The sequence below is a fragment of the Castanea sativa genome, chromosome 4, assembly GCF_040712315.1.
Source record: "Castanea sativa cultivar Marrone di Chiusa Pesio chromosome 4, ASM4071231v1".
Taxonomy (NCBI): domain Eukaryota; kingdom Viridiplantae; phylum Streptophyta; class Magnoliopsida; order Fagales; family Fagaceae; genus Castanea; species Castanea sativa.
Window position 1 is genome coordinate 50099554 of NC_134016.1, and position 22902 is coordinate 50122455.

The 22902-nt window shown below is 36.4% G+C and overlaps 1 protein-coding gene and 1 non-coding gene across 2 annotated transcripts; one reads left to right on the top strand and one right to left on the bottom strand.

The window, feature by feature from the left end:
• Nucleotides 1–5196: 5196 nt before the first annotated feature.
• Nucleotides 5197–21389, top strand: LOC142630718 (RNA pseudouridine synthase 7). The gene is made up of 12 exons (XM_075804751.1): nt 5197–5410; nt 5567–5610; nt 5711–5788; nt 6017–6117; nt 6201–6288; nt 6584–6662; nt 6838–6920; nt 14219–14284; nt 18725–18781; nt 19038–19157; nt 19537–19769; nt 20889–21389. The coding sequence occupies exons 1-12, from the start codon at nt 5290–5292 to the stop codon at nt 20992–20994; spliced, it is 1176 nt and encodes a 391-aa protein (XP_075660866.1). The 5' UTR covers nt 5197–5289; the 3' UTR covers nt 20995–21389.
• TRNAN-GUU (transfer RNA asparagine (anticodon GUU)) lies at nt 20130–20201 on the bottom strand. The gene has a single exon. It is a non-coding gene; the product is annotated as a tRNA-Asn (tRNA).
• Nucleotides 21390–22902: the final 1513 nt, after the last annotated feature.

Below are 22902 nucleotides of genomic sequence, written 5' to 3' on the forward strand. Positions count from 1 at the left end.
AAAAAAACCAACAACTATGTAGTACACAACGCGTTTTTGATTGCCATACAGTGTAGGTAGGAATGTCGACATCTAAACGACAGCGTTTAGTATCATTACGAAAATGACAACACCTTTTTTTTTTTAAGATATTAAAAAAAAAAAATATTAAGATTTATCTCTTTAAATATAAAGTTACAAGTTATGACCTTCTTTCCATATTATTTGATAGTTAAAAGACTAGGGAGATTTCAACTATTAGAGATTCACATTAAGAATTTTAAAAAATATAGGATAAATTTTTAACGACCTACTTTACAATTCCCCACACGTTAAAGTTTCCACTTTTTTATTATTTTATTTATAATAATATAAAAAATTTATTAAAATAATAATAAAATAATTTCTACAAAAATCAACGACCACAAAATCATTAAAATATAATAAGTTGTTACAGTGAGCTCTCGTTAATGAGAGTTCACACTAACAGGAAGTCAAATTATTTTAGATATGGCATCTTTGATGAAGCATGATTTTTGTGGTTTAAGAGGTTAAAAATAGTTTTTGAGTGTGTTTGACATTCTTGTTGTGAATACTATATTAAGATTAATATAATTTTTAATCTAATCTAATAGTGTATAAATGTCGGAGCAAGATCTAGGTATAATACTTAAGCGTCATTTCTTAAATTTTTCTTTTAAAATTTAGTCATGTAGTCGTACTTAATTAAAAGTACACTTTCATCATGTGAGGAAAAAAGCTATATGGTTGAATTTTAAGAGGAAAATTTAAGGAACAACACCTAAGTTTTGTCCATAATGTCATATTATTTTTAGCGGTGGAGCTACACACATGGGTGGGGGCCATGGCCCCCCAAAAATTTAAAAAATTCGTTACTATGTGGCGATTAAATAAGTTATTGACTTATTAAAAAGAATCTTGTGACTAAAATTACACATGAAATATATATATATATATATATCAATAAGATTAATATATTTTTTAATCTAATCTAATAGTGTATATAATGTCGAAGCAAAACTTAGGTATAATATTTAGGTACTATTTCTTAGGTTCTCATTTTAAAAGTCAACCATGTAGTGATACTTAACTAAAAATACACTTCTATCTTATGGGAAAAAAAAAAAAAACCATATAGTTGATTTTTGTTTTCTATTTTCAAAAACTTGTTTTTGGGAATATAAAGAAAAAACAATTTTCTTGTATTTTTGAAATAAAAAACATGTTTGGTTAGTTGAAATTAAAAATATAGTTTTTTGAAGAAAAAAATATAAAATATTAAAATATGTTGCTACTAGGATTTGAATTCTAATGTTAACTCATTAAATGAGACATATTCATTAAATTAAATGCGAATTTTCATTAACTTTTGAAAATTAGAAACTAAAAACAGTTTTTTGCATGTTTTCAGTTTCCTTTACAAATTGAGTTTTGAGAACAATTTTTGTTTTCTATTCATTTTAGGTTGCCAAACAAGTTTTTTAGTCTTAAAAATGGAAAATTGTGTTTGAAAACAGAACATAAGGGAAAAAAATAATTACCAAACATATCCTAAGTTTTTGTCCATAATGTCATTATTTTTAGGGGTGGAGCTACACACATGGGTGGGGGCCACCCCCCCCCCCCCCATTTTAAAAAATTCCTTACAATGTGGTGATTAAAAAGTCATTGACTCATTAAAAAGAATCTTGTAACTAAAACTACATATGAAATGTCTCTTTAGTTGCCATATAATAGGTTAAAGTAAGATATTTCTAAACATATTTGGAGCCAAACTTGTTCCTCCAAGTTTTGAATCACTGATATTTTTGAAAATTTCATTAATTCAATTGATTTTTTTTTACTTGCTTTGGTTATTTGGTATACAATATGAAACAAACATAATTCTGATAGAAAATGCTAAGGTTTTTTATTTTATTTTATTTTAATGTGTGTGTACATATATAACTAATCAAATAAAAAAGTGTGTGCGTGGGAAATTGTCTTGACTAATATATTAGTGTCACAACTCGGCTCTCCAATCAAAAATTTCTAGCTCCATCTTAATAATTTTTGTATGTTTCTGTAACAAAGGAGTCTAGCTCCAATTTTGAAATGGAGGCTTGAAGATGGAGGAGTCTAGACATGAAAACAGGTTAAAGCACCGTAATGATATCATTTATGCGTGTGCATGCATTTGCATTGTGCATGACCACTAAAATCATGATGCTAGTTCTTGGAGAAGTTAATTTTTAGTTCTTAAAGAGCTGGAAACGTGTTCTTTTTGTTATAATTTTTTATTATGTAGAAAAATTCGAAAAGTCATGTGATGCTTTGTTATTACAAAATTTTTTTGAAAAAAACAAATCCTAACTTAAATATCATTCATAATCTGTAATTTGAATAAGTTGTGTACATAGCAAATTTGTGGACAAAATGTTATGAATGCAAAGTATATATTGAGCTATGATATGGTCACAACATAATCCCAATTTGAAAACAAAGCATAATTTGCCTACCATCTCACATATGGTCCTACCATAATTTGCATCTTAAAGATATTTACTTTGTTTTTTATTTTATAGTATCTTTTGACAAAAAAACAATTTTAATTTTGTTGTGAAATTATTGTGGTCGTAACTTTATTAGTATATGTTTTCATTAAGTCTAAAGATACAACATATATCACAACTATCTAATTGGTAAGTTGTTAAGCGTAGACAATAGAAAAAGTTTTAGTGATGGGTTTACATGAGAATTAGGGATGGAGTTAGGGTTTTGAGTTAGAGGGGTCGAAGTATGAAATGTTTTTCATGAAAATCTAATTGATTATGTATTAAATGTTATCTCAATTTATCTTTTGATGTATAAAATCAAAATGTTCGTAAAAAATCATCTTTCAATTTGTTGTGAAAGTCTAGTTTTGACAACATTCAAATAGATAGCAAAAAGAGATCTCACCGAGAGTTTACATATTAATTATTTATGTCTAAAAATACTCTTTTGTCTCTTTAATATAACTAGCATGTAATCCATGTAAACGCATGAATGCATTTAAAATTAAACACAATTTTTACTATAAAAATATAAATAATTACTCAAATTATTAAGAAAAAAATAGCATGTAACGCATGCATACGTATAGATACATTTATAATTAAACACAATTTTTATCATAAAAATATAAATAATTAATCAATTTTTTTTAAAGCAAACGTAATTAGTCACATATTAAAATTCTTACCTAAATTTAATAATACATATGATTTTTTAAAATTTTTTTTGAATAAGATAGAATATGTGTTGATCTTTGTTATGTAGTGACTTTTATTGAGTATACGTGATTGATTTTTTTTATTTTAATTATTATAGTTTATTAATATTAGATTTTTAATATTTTGCATTAATTAACTTACTTAGCACAAATATTAAAAAACTTAAGTAGACACATGACACAAATTTTAGTGGATAATTATAATGTGATCTCCACATAAATTTAGACACAATGCAAAATTGGATTCTAATTTCAAATTCTAATTGAATTTTTTCTAAGTTTTACCTATTAATATGTATATATATATATATATATATTTTATACTACTAATGATTATTCTTTTTCTAATTTTAAATAAGATAGAATGTGTGATGATCTTTGTTGTGCTTTGATTTTATTGAGTGTATGTGATTGGTTATTTTTTTTAATTTATCATTATTTATTTTTATAGTTTATTAATATTAGATTCTTAATATTTTGCACTCATTAACTCACTTAGCACAAAGATTAAAAAACTTAAGTGAACACATGACACAAACTTAAGTGGATAATTATGATGTGGTCCCCACATATATTTATGACACAAACATATATTTTGCACTCATTAACTCATTCTTAAATTTATGTGGGGTCACACCATAATTTAGACACATGGCGCAAAATTAAATTTTAATTGAACTTTCTTTAAGTTATGCTTCTATATATATATATATATATATATATATATATATATATATATATATATATATATATATATATATTCGAGAAACACAAACAACACTATATTTAGTTATTAACTTCCTCTAAAAAAAAAAAAAAGTTATTAACTATTCCGATTCCTAACACAAAACCCATTCACTTGGCCATTCGGCACCACCAACAAGCACTAAAACCCACTTTAATTTTGGATTGGTTTTGTAGTTAGGCTTTTTCTTGTTTAAAGGGGCAAAGATTTTGTTGGGAGCTAAATTTAATATTTTAGGGCCTAGCTTCTAACACTCAACCCGCATATACCTAGAATTTGATAAAAAGAGAAAATATTTGGGGGCCATGGCCCAGGCCGAATGCATAGCTCTGTCCCTGTCTCCCAAATGAAAATCAATAGGAATTCCAACAGCATCTTCTCATAAGAGTATAAGACGGGAACTTGTTTTCTGCGCGTTAGGACTAATTTTCCAAGTATGGCTCATTTGAAACATTTTTCTTATGTGACCACTTTTTAGAACTAGAAACTCTATAAAAAAAAAAAAAATCATCTCATGATTTTTTTCATCAAGTTCCAAAGGTTTGTCTTTTTCAAAAGTGGTCACATAACAAATATATGTTTGAAAAATTGAGTTTGGTTTACTTCTAGTACATTTTAACTGAACATGTCATTTTGTTTTAAATATACAATAGCAAGTGATAGTGAGTTTTAATCTCTACGTTTTATTTAGTTAGTGGGTGATGTGGTAGACTCTCATTAAAACAAAAAGGAGATTCATTTTAAAAAAAATTGGAGGTGGATTCCAGTTAGCTTAACTAGTAAAGTTTCTAATGGTTGAATAAGAAATCTAAAATTCAATTCCCGCCTACACCAAAAACCAATTAGTGTCTTAGTATGATAATAAAAAGTATCATCAGGAGCGGACACCACAGGTTAAAACTCTAAAAAAAAATGGAGATAAGCCAAATCCTGAAAAATTAGCCTAACACTTTCACAACAAATCAAATATGATAAGTTGATATTGTTTTTATTCTAATTTAAAGATATAACTAAAATTACCTTTTTGCTCATTAATAACAACCAAGACACCAATCGGACTAGTTGACTAATGACAATATGCAATCTAATAATTAAATTTTCAACTATAAAAATTTTTACTAATTAAAACTAAATTTCTACTTTAATCTAATAAAAATATATACTTATAAAGCTCCATTCTAAAAACTTAAACTCGACGGTTACACCCACGCCCCGCACTGAGCATGAGCGCATTTGTTCAAATTTTGAGTATCTATAAATAGCTTTAAAAACCCGACGGTAGAAACAGAAAATGAACAAGAGGAAGCGGGAAGAAGAGGCGGGCAATAGCAATAGCAATAGCAATAGCATGGAGATCATTTGGCAAACTCCAGCCAATCCACCAGAGTCACAAGATTACATCTTACGCAACGGTAACAACCCAAAATTCAAAAAAACACCCCCACCCATTCCCAAGCCAAAATAATATCAAAACACAAATAATAAAAATCGAATCTCAAACTAAACTAAACAAAAATCAAAATCAAATCAAACACTTTTCAATTCAATTTATTATAAATAATTTGCAGGGAGGCGCCACGTCAGACCGTACTACTTCGAGTTCATCTCTCACGTTAGTAAATTAATCCAACTATTTTAATGTTTAATTATGTTTCATAAACCTTGAGTTTCAGCCTCTTAATTACTTTTGTTGTTGTGTTTTTTTTGTTTAGGTTAAGAATCGTTGGGCAGGCAAAACCATTGTCGATTTGTTCGCCGAGGAATTCAAAGGCCGACCATATGATTACTATGTATGATTTTTTTAAAGGAAAAAAATTTTAAGTTTAGTAAAATGCATATAAGGTGTTTGATGAAATGTCACAATGACATGTTTGAGGTTGTTATGAATCATATGATTACTATGTATGTTTTTACAATTTAATTGTGTCAAAAAAAAAAAAAAAGTTTAGTAAAATGCATATGAGGTAGTAGTTGATGAAATGTTGCAGTGATATGTTTGGGGTTTTTATGGTTTGTAGGTTAGTGCTGTTAAATGTGGAAGGATACAAGTTGATGGAGAGATAGTGCCCGTTTCGTATATAGTTAAGCAGTCGCAAAAGATTAGCCATTTTTTACACAGGTTTGTTGTTATGCCTCATAATGTGTTGAAAAATTGTATTTTGAGTAAGTTGAGGTTGTAATTGATGTCACGAAGATTTTTAGGCATGAACCGCCGGTGATGGCTTATGATGTTTCTGTTCTTCAGAACGAACTGGATGTGCTGACGGTTTGCAAGCCAGCTTCTGTTCCGGTAAGTCAGCTGTGATTCTTGATGGGTGTTTGTTATCGTGTCTGTTGGTTGATTTGATAGTTAGAACAATTTGGCCTTTTTGTTAAGATATATGGATCTTTTTGTATTTACTATTAATCTAGATTAAGGTGATCGCTAGGAGTATAAAGCTTTATTATCATTTGAGTCAAGTACTTTAGTTTGATGAAAGGTCTGGGACATGCTACTTGAGGGTAGTTTGTCAATTCCCACACTGACTTGAACTCATGTATTTAACTTTATGGTGTTTAATATTTGAGATTTTACTGCTATGTAGGTGCATCCCTGTGGTCAATATCGTAAAAACACCATTGTTGGCATCCTTCAAGCAGAGTATGGATTGGCACCTCTATTTCGTATCCTAAAGATAATGATATTGGAAATGAATGTTGGATTTGAAATGAAAAATTTGTTCTAAAGTCTAATCAGGTTTCTGATTTTGAAGTGAATTCAAGTGTTATTATTCTATTGGAATTGTTTGGCTGCTCTTTTATTGTCCAATTTTGTGTTTCCTTGATGCAAGTGTGTTAGCAATTCATCGGCTAGATCGTCTTGTCTCAGGACTCCTTATTTTGGCCAGAAATGCTTCAAAGGCTGACTTCTTTAGGCAACAGGTAAGCCTCATACTGCCATTTTGGTTTTATGAAACTTCTAGTGAGCAAGAAACTGAACATCTTTATCTGAAAATGTGAGCTAGAACCATATTATCTGATCTTGATTGATACCAATATTTATTATTGTTTAGGGAATCTCTATCATTTGAGCTTTTTTGTTTTTGTTTTTGTTTTAAAACAAGTTTCTTTGTTAACCATCGAAAGAAAAGAAGTTTCCATCAAGTACTCATACACCACCAATGTGAATCTTCTTATTGCATGCTCTCTTTGGCATACTGATCCGGGAAATCTTTCATCATCATATTTTTAATATGAACAATTTAGGCCTGGTTGTTAGAATGCATAGGTCATTGCTATATAGTTGATTTACATTTATGGTCAATTTCAGTTGTTGAATGTAATAACTAGAAGAAAAAGGATGATTTCTTGAACACAATAAAGGTAAGGGCTGCCAGATAAATTAAATAACATTATCAATTGTTGTGCACTCTTCAAACAGAGTATAGCAGAATGTCATTTCATAATACTAAATCTTTTCTTTCCGAGATCAAAGTTCTTTATCCTTTCACTAGTATTTTCTATGAAAATTAGAATGTTCAGTAGGTTCATCATATAAAGTTTACTCACTCAGGATTAGGGCTGTAATGAACTAGTTGTTTATGAACGACTCGGACTCGACTTGAGAAGAAGCATGTTTATGTTCATTTATTTAACAAACAAGCCAAACTTGAGCCCAACTTTAGGCTTGGTTATATCACAAGCCAAGGTCAAGCATAATATTGCGTCTGTGAACAAGCTTGTGAGCATGAGACTCAATTTAAGTATATAAAATATTATATGCTTATAAGTAGACATGTATAAAAATATACTTATATAGACTTGAGATTGGTTTATGTAAGTTTATAAATAAGTTCATAAACGAAATCAAATTTTTATTTGTTGATAAATAGTCCATTTTTGTAGTAAAAATTAAATATAATTTTAACAATACAAGGTTGGTGAATGTAATTTTTACAAGTTCATAGACAAAATCATTTGATATAATTAACTCAAATAGTATAATTTCAACCATAGTTTAGTGATTAATATTGGCATAGAGTTGTGAAGATGTAAAACATTTTTATGTTTTTTACTATATATTTTTTTTTGATAAGTAATCAGAAAACTTTTATAAATGAAAGAAAGTAAGTCATACAAGAAGTTCATGATGATGAACAACAAGAGAAAAGCTACTAGAGGGATAAGCTAAGAGAGGACATAAACACAGAAAGAGAAGAACAATTAGTAAACCCCCAACAACGAGACCACTCTAAGAGACTACGCTGGCATAAAAGATTTAGCTCAATCAAGGTCTTCTCTTTGTCCTCAAAGGAACGACGATTCCGCTCCAACCACACAATCCACATTAAGCACCCTGGAACCAAGTTCCATATGTCCGACTTATCCTTTCCATGCCACTGATACCAACAACAGATCAAATCCGCCACCGATCCTGGCATAACCCAAGGAATCCCAAAGGCCCGAAGCATACAATACCATAGAGCGTTTGTAACAGTGACAATGCGGTGAGAAGGTGGTTAACCGACTCCCCATCCATGCAACACAAACAACACCTATTAACCAAAGTCCGACCCTTAAGTACGAGGTTATCCAAGGTGAGAATCCGGCCACGAGCAAAGCAGACCATAGAAAGAACGCCACCCGCTTAGGGATCTTAGGTTTCCAAACCCCCTTCCAAGGAAGCCAAGAATTCAAAATACCCCGGATCGCGAGGTAATAAGACCGAGCATCAAACATACCATCCCCTTTAAGCCTCCGCAAAGGGTATCTCTCCTACTACCCCGAGGAATACGAGCTTGGATAAGCCGGAGAAGAGAATACGAAGCCGCCAACTCCCAATCCTCAAAAGCTCTATAAAACGTTAAGTTCCACACTCTAACAGTACCTCCTTCTGGAATCCACAAAACCTCTGAGATACAGGCATCCTTGACCGCTGAGTACTCATAAAGCTCAGGATAGAGAACTTTTAGAGTAGCATCACCAATCCACCTATCAAGCCAAAATCGGATACGAGAACCTTCCCCCACTACAAATGAAAGATGCTTAGAAAAGTTCTCCCAACCTTCGTTAATGCTTCTCCAAAGGCCGCACCCATGGGACCTCCTGCAAGCCCTAGACCTCCACCCCCCTTGACCCTCGCCATATTTTGAAGAAATAACACGACGCCACAGGTGGGTATCTTCGAGGCCATATCTCCACAACCACTTCCCTAATAAAGCCTGATTAAACGACACCACCTTTCTTAACCCCAATCCACCCATCTCGACGGGAAGACACACCTTATCCCATGCCACCAAAGGATATTTGAAACCCCCCTCCGAAGACCCCCAAAGAAACTTCCTCTGAATATTTTCCAATCTAGCCGCCACTGCTTTAGGAATAGTAAAGAGAGATAGAAAGTAAGTCGGGAGACATGAGAGAGTACTCTTAATTAACATGAGCCTCCCACCCTTAGATAACAAGAGACGCTTCCACCCGCAGAGCCTCTTCTCCATCTTTTCCAAAATAGGATTCCGCATCAAGGGGGACTTAAAAGAAGAACCCAACGGCATCCCCAAATACTTCATAGGCAATTTGCCTAATCTACATTGAAGCAGATTATCCAAAGCATCAATATTATTCTCCTCCCCCACGGGGGCACCCCGCTTTTCCCCACATTGACCTTCAAACCCGTAAACGCCCGAAAACAAGACAATACCAGCCTTAATTGACAGTAGCCGCTCCCTGCAGGCCTCACAAAATAAAATGGTGTCGTCCGCAAATAACCGTATGAGAAATACTCACCCCAAACGAGTTCACAAACTCCCACCCGGAAACCCCGAATAAGGTTACACTCCTCGTCTTCTTCAAAAGCCTACTTAAATCCTCCATTATCACAAGAAATAATAACGGAGACAAGCGGATCCCCTTGTCTCAACCCACGAGAGCTACCAAAAAACCCTCGGGGAACCGTTAACAAGGATAGAGAAACGAATCGTACGTAACGCAAGCTTTAATCCACCTCCTCCATTTCTCCCCAAAACCCATCCGGCCCAACAAATAAAACAGGGCTTCCCAAATCACGTGATCATAAGCTTTCTCAATATCCAAACTTGCAAACCACTCCCCACTCGCTCTTCAACCTCGCTATCCAAACATTCATTAGCAATAAGCACCGAATCTAGAATCGCCTTCCGCCAACAAACGAATTTCGAGTCTCAGAGATGAGATTATCCAAAACCCTCCTCATCCTATTCGCCAACACCTTAGACAAATTTTATAAACACTACCCACCAAACTAACGGGGCGGAAATCGTAATGCTAACGGCTCTACACTTCTTAGGGATTAAAGCGAGGAACGAAGCATTCAAAGACCGCTCAAACGTAGAGTGCCGATGGAAATCTTCAAAAAAATCCATTACATCCCTTTCCACGACACTCCAACAAATCAAAAAGGCCATGGTGAAACCATCGCACTCAGTGGGCTTTATCCCCTCCATCTCCTTTAGAACTTGGAAGACTTCCTCCTTTGTAAACTCCTTCTCTAAGGACACCCGATCCTCCTCTTCAATACGGGCAAACTCTAACCCATCCATAGAAGGACGCCCCACCTCGCTCTTATATACAACTCTTGGTAAAAGAGGACAATTTGAGAGCGAACATCATGCTCCTCCTCAAAAAGGATACCGTTCACCTCCATCCTTTTAATTTGATTAGCATTTCTATGGGAGTTTGCTAATCTATGAAAAAACCGAGTATTATTATCTCCCTCTTTCACGAATAAGGCTCTCGACTTTTGCCTCCAGGAAGTCTCCTCAAGAGTAGCCAAGTGCTCTATGTCTCCTTTGAGTTGGAGTCGCCGAGTCTGATCCTTGCTTGAAAGACCCACTAGCTCCTCTCTCAAATCTAACCCCATCAGCTCAGTCAACATGTTCTTCTTTCTAAAAGCCAAATCCCCAAACTCCTCCCTATTCCACTTTTTTAAGTCTGCTTTTAGAGCCTTCAACTTTTGAGCCAAGATGAAACTTGGAGAGCCCTCAAAACTGTAGCTATCCCACCACTGCTTAACTCTATCAACAAAGCCCTCATCCTTTAACCACATGTTCTCAAATTTAAAAGCACTTCGACCACGCCGAACAACACTAGCTTCCAGCAGAATAGGGCAGTGATCAGAAAGAACACGGGGAAGCACCCGTTGGGATACATTCTCGAAGTGCTCCTCCCAATCAAGAGAGACCAAGGCCCTGTCGATTCTTGACATAGAGGGAAGACCGGGATCTCGAAACCAAGTGAAAGAAGCCTCCTCTAAAGGTAAATCAACTAAGGAATTATTCTCTATGAAATCTGAGAATGCGAACATAGCAGGGCTGAAAGTCTCACATCCAAGTCTCTCACTTTGGGTATCCTGATAATATTAAAATCACCTACCGTACACACCACGCCACAGCCACCCGGCGCGCACCCGAGACAACTCCCCCCACAAATTAGGCCGCCGCCCATTGTCATTAGGGCCATACACACTCGAACAAGCCCACACAAAATCATCCCCCACTCCTCTCAATAAAACACTAATAGAGAATTGACCCACAATAATATCCAACTTCTCATAAACTCTCTTATCCCAAATCGCAAGACCCCACCCGAAGACCGCACCGCATCCAAAACAGCCCAATCGTTGAACGGACTACCCCATAAACTCCGAACAAAGACCCCATCAATAGACGAAACTTTCGTTTCTTGAATACACACTAAATCGCACTTCCACTCTTTTAGAAGGTTCTTACACACCTCTCTTCCTGGATTATTAAGCCCCCTTACATTCCAAGAAAGCAAGCCGTAGCGTCATTTAAAACTACTAGCACCCCCAAAGTCAGTCAAAGAGTCTCTGCTCTTACTCCTAGCAATGGCACCCTCGTAATTGACATATGAAATCAGCCCCTTAAGCTCCCTAAGGCCTCGTGTCCCTGATTTAGCAGGTCTCTTAACCACCTCTTCGTCATTCACCTTGAGACAGTCCTGTTCTAGTATGCTAAAAAGGGCCAAACATTGAGCTTCATGTCTCACAATAGGAAACCCCACCAATTTACAGAATTTTTTCATCAGCTTGGATACCCAATCTGAGTGTGGACTAGATACATTCCTCTGTACTCCCTCTACAAAATCCTGAGTCAAAGTATCCACGTTAGGATCAAAAGGAACCCAAAGAGACAGAGGTTCACAGTCCAGCACACAATTATCGTTCTCTCCACTGCCACAGCCACTGACCACCCCCCCACTGGACTCCCTAGGAAGAATAGTGAGCCCAGATTCTGCCTGAAAATCCCCAACGGAATCCACCTCTTCCACGTTTGTTTCCCCTTCCCTAAGCTGATCCTCCAACATTTTACCCAAGTCTTCAGTAGGAGTCATACCATTACTCACCGGTCCATTCCTTACCAACTCCGAGCCAACCACCAAGCCGCCGGTGATACCCAGCTCCAAAAGCCCGAGCCGATGATGCGAACCGGTATCTGGGCTCGAAAGCCCAGACGGCTCCTCGCCGGCGCCGATAATAGCTTTATCGGCGCCGCTAGGGGCCTCGCCCACTATTCCGGTCCCTGGGTCTTCATCGCGAGCCTTCGCCGGCCTCGCCTCTTCCTCCCTTGAACACGAGCCCACTTGACCCACTATCGGAACCAGATCCTCCATCGGCATCTTAAGTCTGAATCCCAAATCATGGGCTACTGGAACTGGATTGGAGCTTTGGCGGTGGGCTGGGTTCAACGTTTTTGGATTTTGACGTGGCCTCCACACTCTATTGGGCTTGGCTGGAACAAAGGGGCTGGAGGGAATAAGCTTAATGGGCTTTGAGGGTTTAAGGGAGTTTGGGCCCACTTCATTTACCTCAGACCACACAATAGCCCAACTCCCATCTAACCCACGTTCCAATCGCATAAAGAGATCCAGCGCTTGCTCAGGTTTCATCCCATCACTTTCAATTTCCTTTACCGTTGACAAAACCTTCGCCCCTAGAAGCTCCCTCTGACCGAGAGTACTAGCCTTACAGGAATCACGGTAAGCACATCTTGAATCTGACACCATCTTCTTTCCAACCTGCTCCCTCTGTCCTGGTACACTTTTCTTGCTGGGATTGCGACTGCTTTCTGACCAAATCTTCGCCCCTCCCAACGCAGATTTCATCTTCCCTTCCACCCCTCTGTCGGTGGTATTATTCCGATGCCCCACCACCACCGATGCATAGGAAGATGAAACATCTGTGTTTGGTTTCCCTATGTTTTTCTCACCGCCTTGGATAAGCGAGCTGTCACCCTCCACCGGCGCCTCCACCTCTGTAACACCCTGAGTTCTCTGGGAAGAACCCTGACTGAAAAGAGATGCTGGTCTCAATATCTTCCTCAGATTAATGCAGAAATAGTGCCAGCCACTTCCCAATCTTCCTTCTGGTATCACTATCGTACCCTTCCGACGACCATGGAGAAGTTCTGATACCATTAAAAACTTACCATGTGCATTTGACCCCAGTTGCAGGATGTACACCAAGTTACCTTCTCTAAATGTTCTAGCATATTGATCAGGTGCTTTCTTAGAATATAAATCCTCCAAATGGATCATGAATCGATGTGCACTCTCCTTCCCCAGAAAAACAGAGCGCATTGAAGAGTGTCCTCTCTCAAAGATACGTAAAGAGAAAAAAGAACCCCCCTCCACAATGGAAAACTCAAAAGTTTTGGATTCAATGAATAAAAAAGTGGAACCACCCATGCTTTTAATCTAATACATAAAAGCATGGGTGGTTCCACCCATGCTTTTTACTATATATGGGAAAGAATAAGTTAATCGCGTATCTCGTGAACAAGCTTGAGTTTGGTTCGAACTTGTTCGACAAGAAAATGAACCAAGCTCAAACATGTAATATAGTTTTCTGACAAGCTTGAGCTTGTTCTGTGTTAGAAATAAAATTAAATGAACAATCTTGAATTTTTAATGCTCGGCTAGTACGCACTATTTAGGACTTCCTAGCAAATAGAACTAGTAACATGCCAACAAGTTGCCAACTCCTTGAACAAACTATTTCATAATGTTATTTTATGACAATGTCTTCTTTCTAAGACTAAAGATCTCTATTTGGTCACTGTTATTAATGATGAAAATGGAAGAGTTGCATAGAAGCAGAATCTATGTGCTTCTCTGTAACAGTTTTTGTTCTCAAATGTGGACTTGTATTATTAATGTATTTAAGTAAATTGTAATTATGGCAGATTGAAGCTGGGTTGGTGCAGAAACAATATATTGCAAAGGTCATCGGGGTATTTCCAGAGGATGAGGTATGGTCTTTTTTTTGTTGTTGAAAAAATGAGGTATGCTTTTGTTTAAGATGACAGAGGTAATTGCATGAGATATTATACTCTAATACAGAAGGAAATTTACACAGATACAAAAAGAGAAGGTTACCAAGGAAAATAATTTGAATTTTCTCACCAAATACCTATAGATTGGGAAAATTCTAGATACACCTTAGAATAGGTATGTTGCATATAATTATAGAAAGAGAACGTTTAAGATAGAGAGAAATAGGATGAATGTGAATACTTGAATATTAAGGAAACTTTTTTTTTTTTTTTTTGGGTATGCCCTGTGTGATGAATTGAACTGCTGAAAATTAAAGATCAATCTGGGCATTTTCTTCCAATTTTTTCTAATATCGTTTTTGAAAATTTGATTTCTATGAACAGTTTCCTTTTCAAGTCATCCTATTAATGTGTATTTATTTAGGCCTGAGGATGTGGAGAGTATTCTCCCTAGACCACCTACTTAAATGCAGGAATAGATGATTTGGTCTTTTATAAAATCTGAACAGCGTACAAGCAGATTACTGTACTGCAGTCCACTTTCTCTTTCCAGGGGGATGATGCAATTCTCTCTCTTCTTTGCTTTTGTGTGCCTGTGTTGCTCACAATCATCTGCAGTTATTGTGCTGGATCCCTTCTTTTCATGTTGCTCGTTGCAGACTTTCTGGTTCTTTATTTTAAAAAATGTTCTATGATTTCAAAAATATTTGAGTAGGTGTGGTAATGATATTGAATTTTTTGAGGCATATAATGCATGCTACAGTTCTATGTACATTTTGTAAAATTCAACTGTATTCTGAGTGTGTTCCACTTAATATTGGTCAACTTGATATTTAATTTATATCGCTGAAATCGTTAAAATCTTGAAGCATAGGTTAGACATTACCTTATCCAAAGAACCAGGAAAAGTTGAACACAATTAGTTGCTGCTTAATTACAGTGATAGATCTAGTAAGCCCTTCACCAAGTACCAAAAAAGTAGGGGTCCTCTTGTCTAGGGCTTCTCTGAAACCTCCTAGCCACCAGTAGAAGGTACCCAATCTTATTTTATGCAAGGTATTGGGTGCAGGATACGGTAGAGAGAATAGCACACTGGGATGGAGGATATCCTGGTTGTGAAGTGGAAAACACTGTAGATGTTGGCGACGGGAAAAGAGGAAGTGGTAGTTGAGGAAGGGAGTTTGCAAGCCATGAAAAAAAAAAAGAGAGTAAGTTCAGCATGGTTATGTGGCTGTCATGTAGAAAAGTTTTGATGGTGAAGCTGTGAAAGTGACATTGAGAACCCTTTGGAGACCAATGGGTGCTTTATACAGTCAAGATATAGGAGATTACTTGACCCTTTTCATCTTTAACAAGAAGGCAGATATGGAGAAGGTTTGGCTATGAAGCCCATGGACGGTTGACAGACACCTAGTGCTATTAAAGGAGTATGATGGGCTCTCCCAACCCTCAACATTATAGTTTGACATCATCCCTCTTTGGGTCAAGATTTCTAATTTGCCAATAACAGGGATGAGTAGGAATGTAGGTCAGCAGATTGGGAGGACATTGGGTGAAGTCATTGACATCATCATCCTCTAGATGGAGTGGAGCGAGGAAGTTTTCTATGCATAAGAGTGAGCATGGATTTACCTTTTTTACGGGCAAGAAATTAGACTTGGGGCAGGTGCACCTATTTGGGTTTATTTCTAGATTGAGCGATTGCCATTGCTTTGTTACTGTTGTAGCTGTTTAAGCCACCAAGAAAGAGATTGTGTAGAGAGGAAGCTAACAGAGCAAGTGAGCAACCCGTACTGATGAAGAATATTAGTTTGGCTTAGGGTTTCAAATGGGCTTATGAAAAAGAAAAGAGAGGCAGCAAAAGGCATAATACCATTTGATGCGGCATTGTCATACAGGGCATCAGAGATGGAATTGGACCCATGCTTAGTTTATGAGCTTCGCATGATAGTGAAGCGTGAAAACCCCATTGTTTTGTTCCTTGTGGAAACGAGACTCGACTCTAGAAGCATATATAAGGTACGATGTAGATTGGACTATCAGAATGCTTTAGCGATGGATCATATTGAAAAGGGAGGAGATTTAGCAATGGTGTGGAAGAATGAAAGCGAGTTGGACATGAAATTTTCCTCTAGTCACCATGTTGATGTGTGGACACCATCCTGGTGCCTTGCCTAATGGCTTGTATCACCTCTGTAACTTATGTTGTACTACTACTACTAAATGGGGAACTAAAGGGGTATATTTTTCCGTCAATGGGGCTGAGGTAGAGAGACCCACTGTCTCCATGCCTTTTTAGTTATGTGTTGAAGGCCTCATGGCCATGCTTGGACAGGTTGAGGCAGATAGAATGATCACGAGGGTTGCAATTAGTAGAGGAGGCCCTAAATTAACCCATATTCTTTTTGCAAATGACCTTGTTCTTTTATGTTGGGTCTCAATGGAGGGATGCCAATCCCATTATGCTAGTGCTTAAGGTCTATGAAGAGGCATTGGACTAGAAACTCAACTCGGACAAATCCACATTGTTCTTCAGCCATAGTACTCCTAAAAGACACTGTGAGGCTCCATCATCAAACACATTAAGGTCTTCGTCAATAAAAATACTAGAAATACTTGGGCTTGCCATCATTGGTGGGACGGAAGAAAAAACAGGCATTTTGTGAAATAAAAGAGAGGTTGTGGAAGAAGTTTGGGTGGAAGGAGAAATTTTTGTCCTGGGCTAGATGTGAGATCCTAATCAAAGTATTGGCTCAAGCTATCCCTGTGTACGCAATGAGCTTTGAAGCAATCAGATAGTTTGGCTCTGGTCTAACAACCATGGAGAGAAGCTTTTGGCCGGGCCAACAGGGTCTAAGGGAGCAAATTTCATTGGATAAGCTGGGACAAGATATGCAAACCAAAAATGGAGGTGGCACTGGCTTTAGGAATTTCAAAGACTTTCAACCTAGCTCTACTAGCCAAACATGGATGGTTCTTAATCATAGACACTCACCCATTACCACATCAAGTGATGAAGGCCAGACACTTCTCTTCGTGTTTTTTTTGTTTTGTTTTGTTTTTGTTTTATGGAGACAAAAATAAACCTAGACACCATATTCATGGCGGAGATTATGGAAGCCACACAGGTCCTTGAAGTTGGGTTAAGATGGCAAGTGGGGGTGAAAATTTGGCATGACAAGTGGATACCTGTGACAGCTATGCACAAAGTAACTTCACCACAACATATAATACGGCCATATGCAATGGCTTGTGACCTGATAGACATAGAGTTGCACATATGGAAGCAGAAGGTAATTGATGATATTTTTGTTCCCCACAAGGCCATGATAGAATCTATTCCTCTAAGTAGGGGGCCGTCTATGAGGTATGCAAATATGGAGAGCCATTGCGAGCAGTAGATGCACAGTGAGAGAGCCTACATCATGTTCTTGGAGGAAAAATGAAAGACCCAAACAATAGAGAGTTCAGACCCGAGGTGAATGAAACCCTTATGCACCCAAATCTGGTCCATCAAAGTCCCCAGGAAGTTAAAGCTCTTCCCTTGGAGAGTGGAGCACAACATCTTGCCCACAAAATGTCAACTGATTATGAAACACATACTATCAAACCCAATCAGATGAATTGTATCTTATATAGCGGATGCCATAAAATCAGATCCCCCTGCCTTTGAACTGGTTTAAAGTTAACATGGTTGCTGTTCAAATGAAAGATTAACAATGCACAGGAATTGGAGTGCTGATACAGGATTCAAATGGAGGGTGCATAGGGGCGCTGCGAGAAAGGTTACAGATGGGGCACTTGAATGATGAAGCAGTAGCGCTAGCAATACAATGGGCACTAGTGTTCATGCCAGAAATTGGGGTGAGGGAGGCAACTTTTGAACGAGACTCAACACCTGTATTCTCAGCCCTGCAATTGTGTGAAAGCTCCTTCAAAAGCTATGGATGCTTAATTCAAGAGTCCAAGAAGATGGCCAAGTATTTTTGTTCTGTAGATATTCACAGTGGTTCTAAGCTGTGCAACCAAGCAGCCCATGCGCTTGCTTTAGAGGCTCGAAAAATAGATTCAGCAGGGATATGGTTGGAGGACATTCCTCTCTGTATCGCAAATCATTTACTCATATATGTACAACCTCTCTCTTATTGAGGCAAAAATCTGTGGCTTGACATTAAAAAAGAAGCAAAATACAGAGATAGATGCATTCATTTCTTAGTTGCTTTAGTTCTGAGTAACAGGGTTTAGTTGAGCCTATCAATTCGTATTTTGTGGCCTTCAATTATATGTTCATGATTCTCTGAGCTTTCATTTGCAAAATCAAATGATATTAGTGATGGATGCTAGAAGTGTTGTTCTTTCATACGTAATTGCCTCTCTTTTTTACCGTTTGACACTTATTATTAATTTTCTTTGCAGATAATGGTTGATGCTAACATAGATTATAATGCTCGAGAAGGAAGGAGCACGGCAGAGGTGAGTCATTTTGTTCAGCCCTCTGTAATAGCAGAACTATAGTTGCTGTTACTGTGAGACAGTAGAAGGAAAAAAAATGAAAAAGAAGGGGGGGGGGGGGTGGGGGAGTGAATTTTATGCGTTGTTATTATTGACTGTAACTCCTTGCCATGGACCCTTATTGGTTTACTGATTTGTCTATCAAGGCATTTGATTTAACTAAGAGAATTAATAAAGTGCTTATGCTGAATCCTGAAATATTTTTCCCTTTATGCAGGTAGAAAATGCTAATGGTGCTGTGAAGGGGAAGGCTGCTTCTACTAAATTTACCCGGATTAGTACAGATGGCACTCATAGCATTGTTTTGTGTGAACCAATCACGGGCCGAACTCATCAAGTAAGAAATTTTGACAGGCTAAAAAGGGAATTTTACATAATCTGTAGCAGCATTTTAAGAGAGATTTCTGCGGCTTCCATGAACAAAAAAAAAAAAAAAATTTTTTTTGCTGGTTTTTGTTTTGCCTTCTTAATTTTGCTGTCAGGTTCAATATTATGTATGCTATTATGTTCTTTCCTTTTGTATTTTACATTCTCAGCAGACTTTGTGAACATCTTGTGTGTGTAGATATATGTATATATTTATTTTTTAAAGCTGTCTCATGTTTCATTTTCAGTATTCTGAAGTTTCCATTACAAGCTAATGTTTGAGTGGCCTGGTTATATTTCTGTGCTGAATGAATTAAATTCTAAACTCTCTCTATCTCTCTGTGGCGTAGATCCGTGTTCATTTGCAGTATACAGGTCATCCAATTGCCAATGACATGCTTTACCTCTCAGAACATGTAATTGGTCGGTCTGCTGGAGGAATGAGTGCTGATAGAGCTGCTGCTAATTCAGGCCATTCTCCAGAGTTCATTTTTCATGATAATTGTCCTGGTGAAGAGAACTCTAGAGATGATTTTAGCATTGATCCTATGTGTACAAATTGCCCAAATCTGGCCCCAAAAGGGTAAGAGGCTTGCTCTTATGATAAGAAATTTGTTAAAATGTAGACTAATAAGCAAATGTCATGAATATATTCCATTTTTTGGTATCTGCTGAGTGAGATTATGTGTTTGCTTTTGGTTGAGCCTTTTTTCAGATTATCCATTATGGTATATGGAAACAGTACCAAGTTGTTTCTGATTTTCAGCGTGTCATCCCATTTCTGTGTAACATGTAATGGTCACATTATGAGACAAGCACAATTGATTGTTTGAAGAATTGATTTACCATTGCATGGTTGAATTGGGGAGAAAAGTGGGGGGGGGGGGGTGGGGTCAAAACAAACCCTTTCATTCTGAATTAAAGAATTCAGAATGAATCAAATCTCCTCAAGTAGGATTCGAACCTACAGTCAATCAGTTAACAACTGACCGCTCTACCACTAAGCTACTGAGGAACAATGGGAGAATAGATCTCATAGAGTTCAATTCCCGTTCTCAACACATGACCAATACGAGCCCGAAATTTCCTTCGTAACTCCAAGAACTTTTTCGTAGTGGCTCCGTTCCATGATTCATTTATCATGGACTATAGATCAGACCAAAGTTTTGTGATTTAACTATGACAACTAGGTTAGGAATTTTCTTTCCAATGAGCTCTATAGCATTTCCTCCCCTTGGAAGTACAAGGTAGAGGGGGTGAAGTCATAGGTTCACGAACACGAGGTGTGTGTAAACTAAACAACCTAAAAAGTTAGAATCTGCTAAACATATATTTACCAGGGACTTGAAGCATGTTTACAATTGAGGCCAAGTGATCTCTGTTTCTCTGCTGAAGAGAGGATCTATTCGGTTGAGACTGCACTTGCCCTGTAATGTATTCATTTTGATTTTAATACTTTTAAAGAAAGACTTGACAAAGTACCATTTTAACATTTGTGTATAAGAAACAGGAAAATTAACGCTTGCAAGATTAACCATCTATGGTTGTTTGAGTGGTTTTTCATTTGGGAGCTGAATCCCTTTTGAATATTCCTTATTTCTTACCTGAATAAGCCTTGTTTTTTCTTTTACTAACCCCCACTCCCAAAGAAGAAAAAAGGGTATGTTTTATTTACTAATAAACCATACTTTTTACATTGCAGATATGATGGGCTTGAAGAGGGTTTGTGGCTACATTGTTTTAGGTACTCTGGACCGGGATGGACCTATGAATGCCCATATCCAGATTGGGCATCACTTCCTGAATAACTAATCATTTTATTTTTCTTTTTAATTATTTTCCTGAGAAATTTGTTGTGAAAATTGTAAAAATGGTTAATTATTTTCTTTGTACGAAAAGTACTTGACCACTTGGACCAGTCAGTTTATAGGCTATAGGTGCGTCCTGTTAAGTTGTGGAATTGCAGGTTCAAAACGTGAAGACCATACATATGTGCTTTTGTGAGTCATAGATTCCAACACCAACACTAACACTGCCTGATTCTCTCTGCACATTCCCTTATGCTTTGCTTGACACCCCTGAAATGGGTACGGACAAAGTAGAAATGAATTTACCTGGGCTTTTATATTCTTTTGTTATTTCTTTTTCAGTGTACAAGATCATCAGATTGTGCTATAGTGAATGGTTTACTGTATTGGTCAGCATTTATTCCAGATTCATATGTACTTCTAATTACTCACTGTGAGGGCTTCACATGTTTTTCATCTATTTTATTTTATTTTATTTTGTTTTTAATTTATGGGAGAGAACTTCACATGTTACTTTCTCATTTGATTAATAAACTTTTATAATGGCTCTGAATCTTATTAGGGCTGCGCCACTTTGGTGCTTGAATCTTTGCCCTTTCTCTCATAATACACGAATTCTCATTTCTTGGAAAATTTCATTTTTTAAGTATCATTATCTGGTAAAGACTTTTGCTGTTGAATAAGAAATTTATATTTGAATATTAGTTATATTAAAATAAAATTTGTTAATGTCTTGATTTGATAACTAATAGTTATCATTGCAGAGCAAATTTTATAAGTTCAATTTCAGTTTTTTATTTTTAATTTTAGAATAAGTTAAGGATTTATTAACTTTTGGTTAAATTAAGGATTGAATTTGTAGTGCCCACAAGTCCGCAACAACAAACGCAATCAAGGTTTTTCCGTTGATGATAAAAAAATTTCCCCCCAATGGTTCATGACTTGTAGCAAAATTTAACAATAATTTGAATCATTTGATAGACGTACTCCTTGACTTTTGTCTCCCACTAAATTTGTCGGTTACTTTTATAAATATCTCGGGTTCAAGGAGAGAACTTTTGAAATCTTTCAATCAAACATTGGTCTCAACTCTCAATCATTGTCGTTATTTATTTATGAATAAACTTTAATCATTGCTAATGTTGATATTTATTATTTTGTTTACAACAAATCAAGAAAAGGGGACTTTGACTCAAGTTCTTCTCCGTGGGAGTGCATACAATATTGCTACAGTATTGTTGAGTTATAAGATTCTTGACATTAATGATATCAATATTATGTTAACAAAGGACCCTAGAATATTAATTACATCAATCTATGCTCTTCTTTTTAATAATTTGATAGTTACAACGAAATAATTTAAACCCTGAATGTTATGAACATAAGTGTCAGCCAATTGAACTATAAGACTTTTGGCGTCCATTCTCTTCTTTATTATTGACTAGCTAGCAGACTACTTGTGTGATGCACACGCTAATTGTCTTTTAAACTCTTTTTTTTAAATTTATTACTCATGGTGGAACCTCAATAGCTCATTACATTAAGCCTTTTATTTTCACTATAATAATAAAGATAGTTATGATCCTTTGATCATTAAGGAATAAACTCCATTTTGAAAAGTAATGTGTTGACAGTTAAAATAAGAATTGTAAAAAAGCACCTCGGCCGATCGAGCTATCGGGCATTCCATAAGTGCTACGTACCGCACCCATTTGATTGTTTTACGAATCAACATTTATTAAATTTCCCACCCAAACCTTCATACCTTAATAATTAATTGACGTGCACTTACTTTTTCAATAAAACATATTAAGTTTCACTTAAAGATTTTCCAAGGATTTGACTTTTGGGGTAGTGTTTAAAGCCTCCAACTTTCAAGGAGGAAAAGTTTTGTTTGACTAAAGTGGT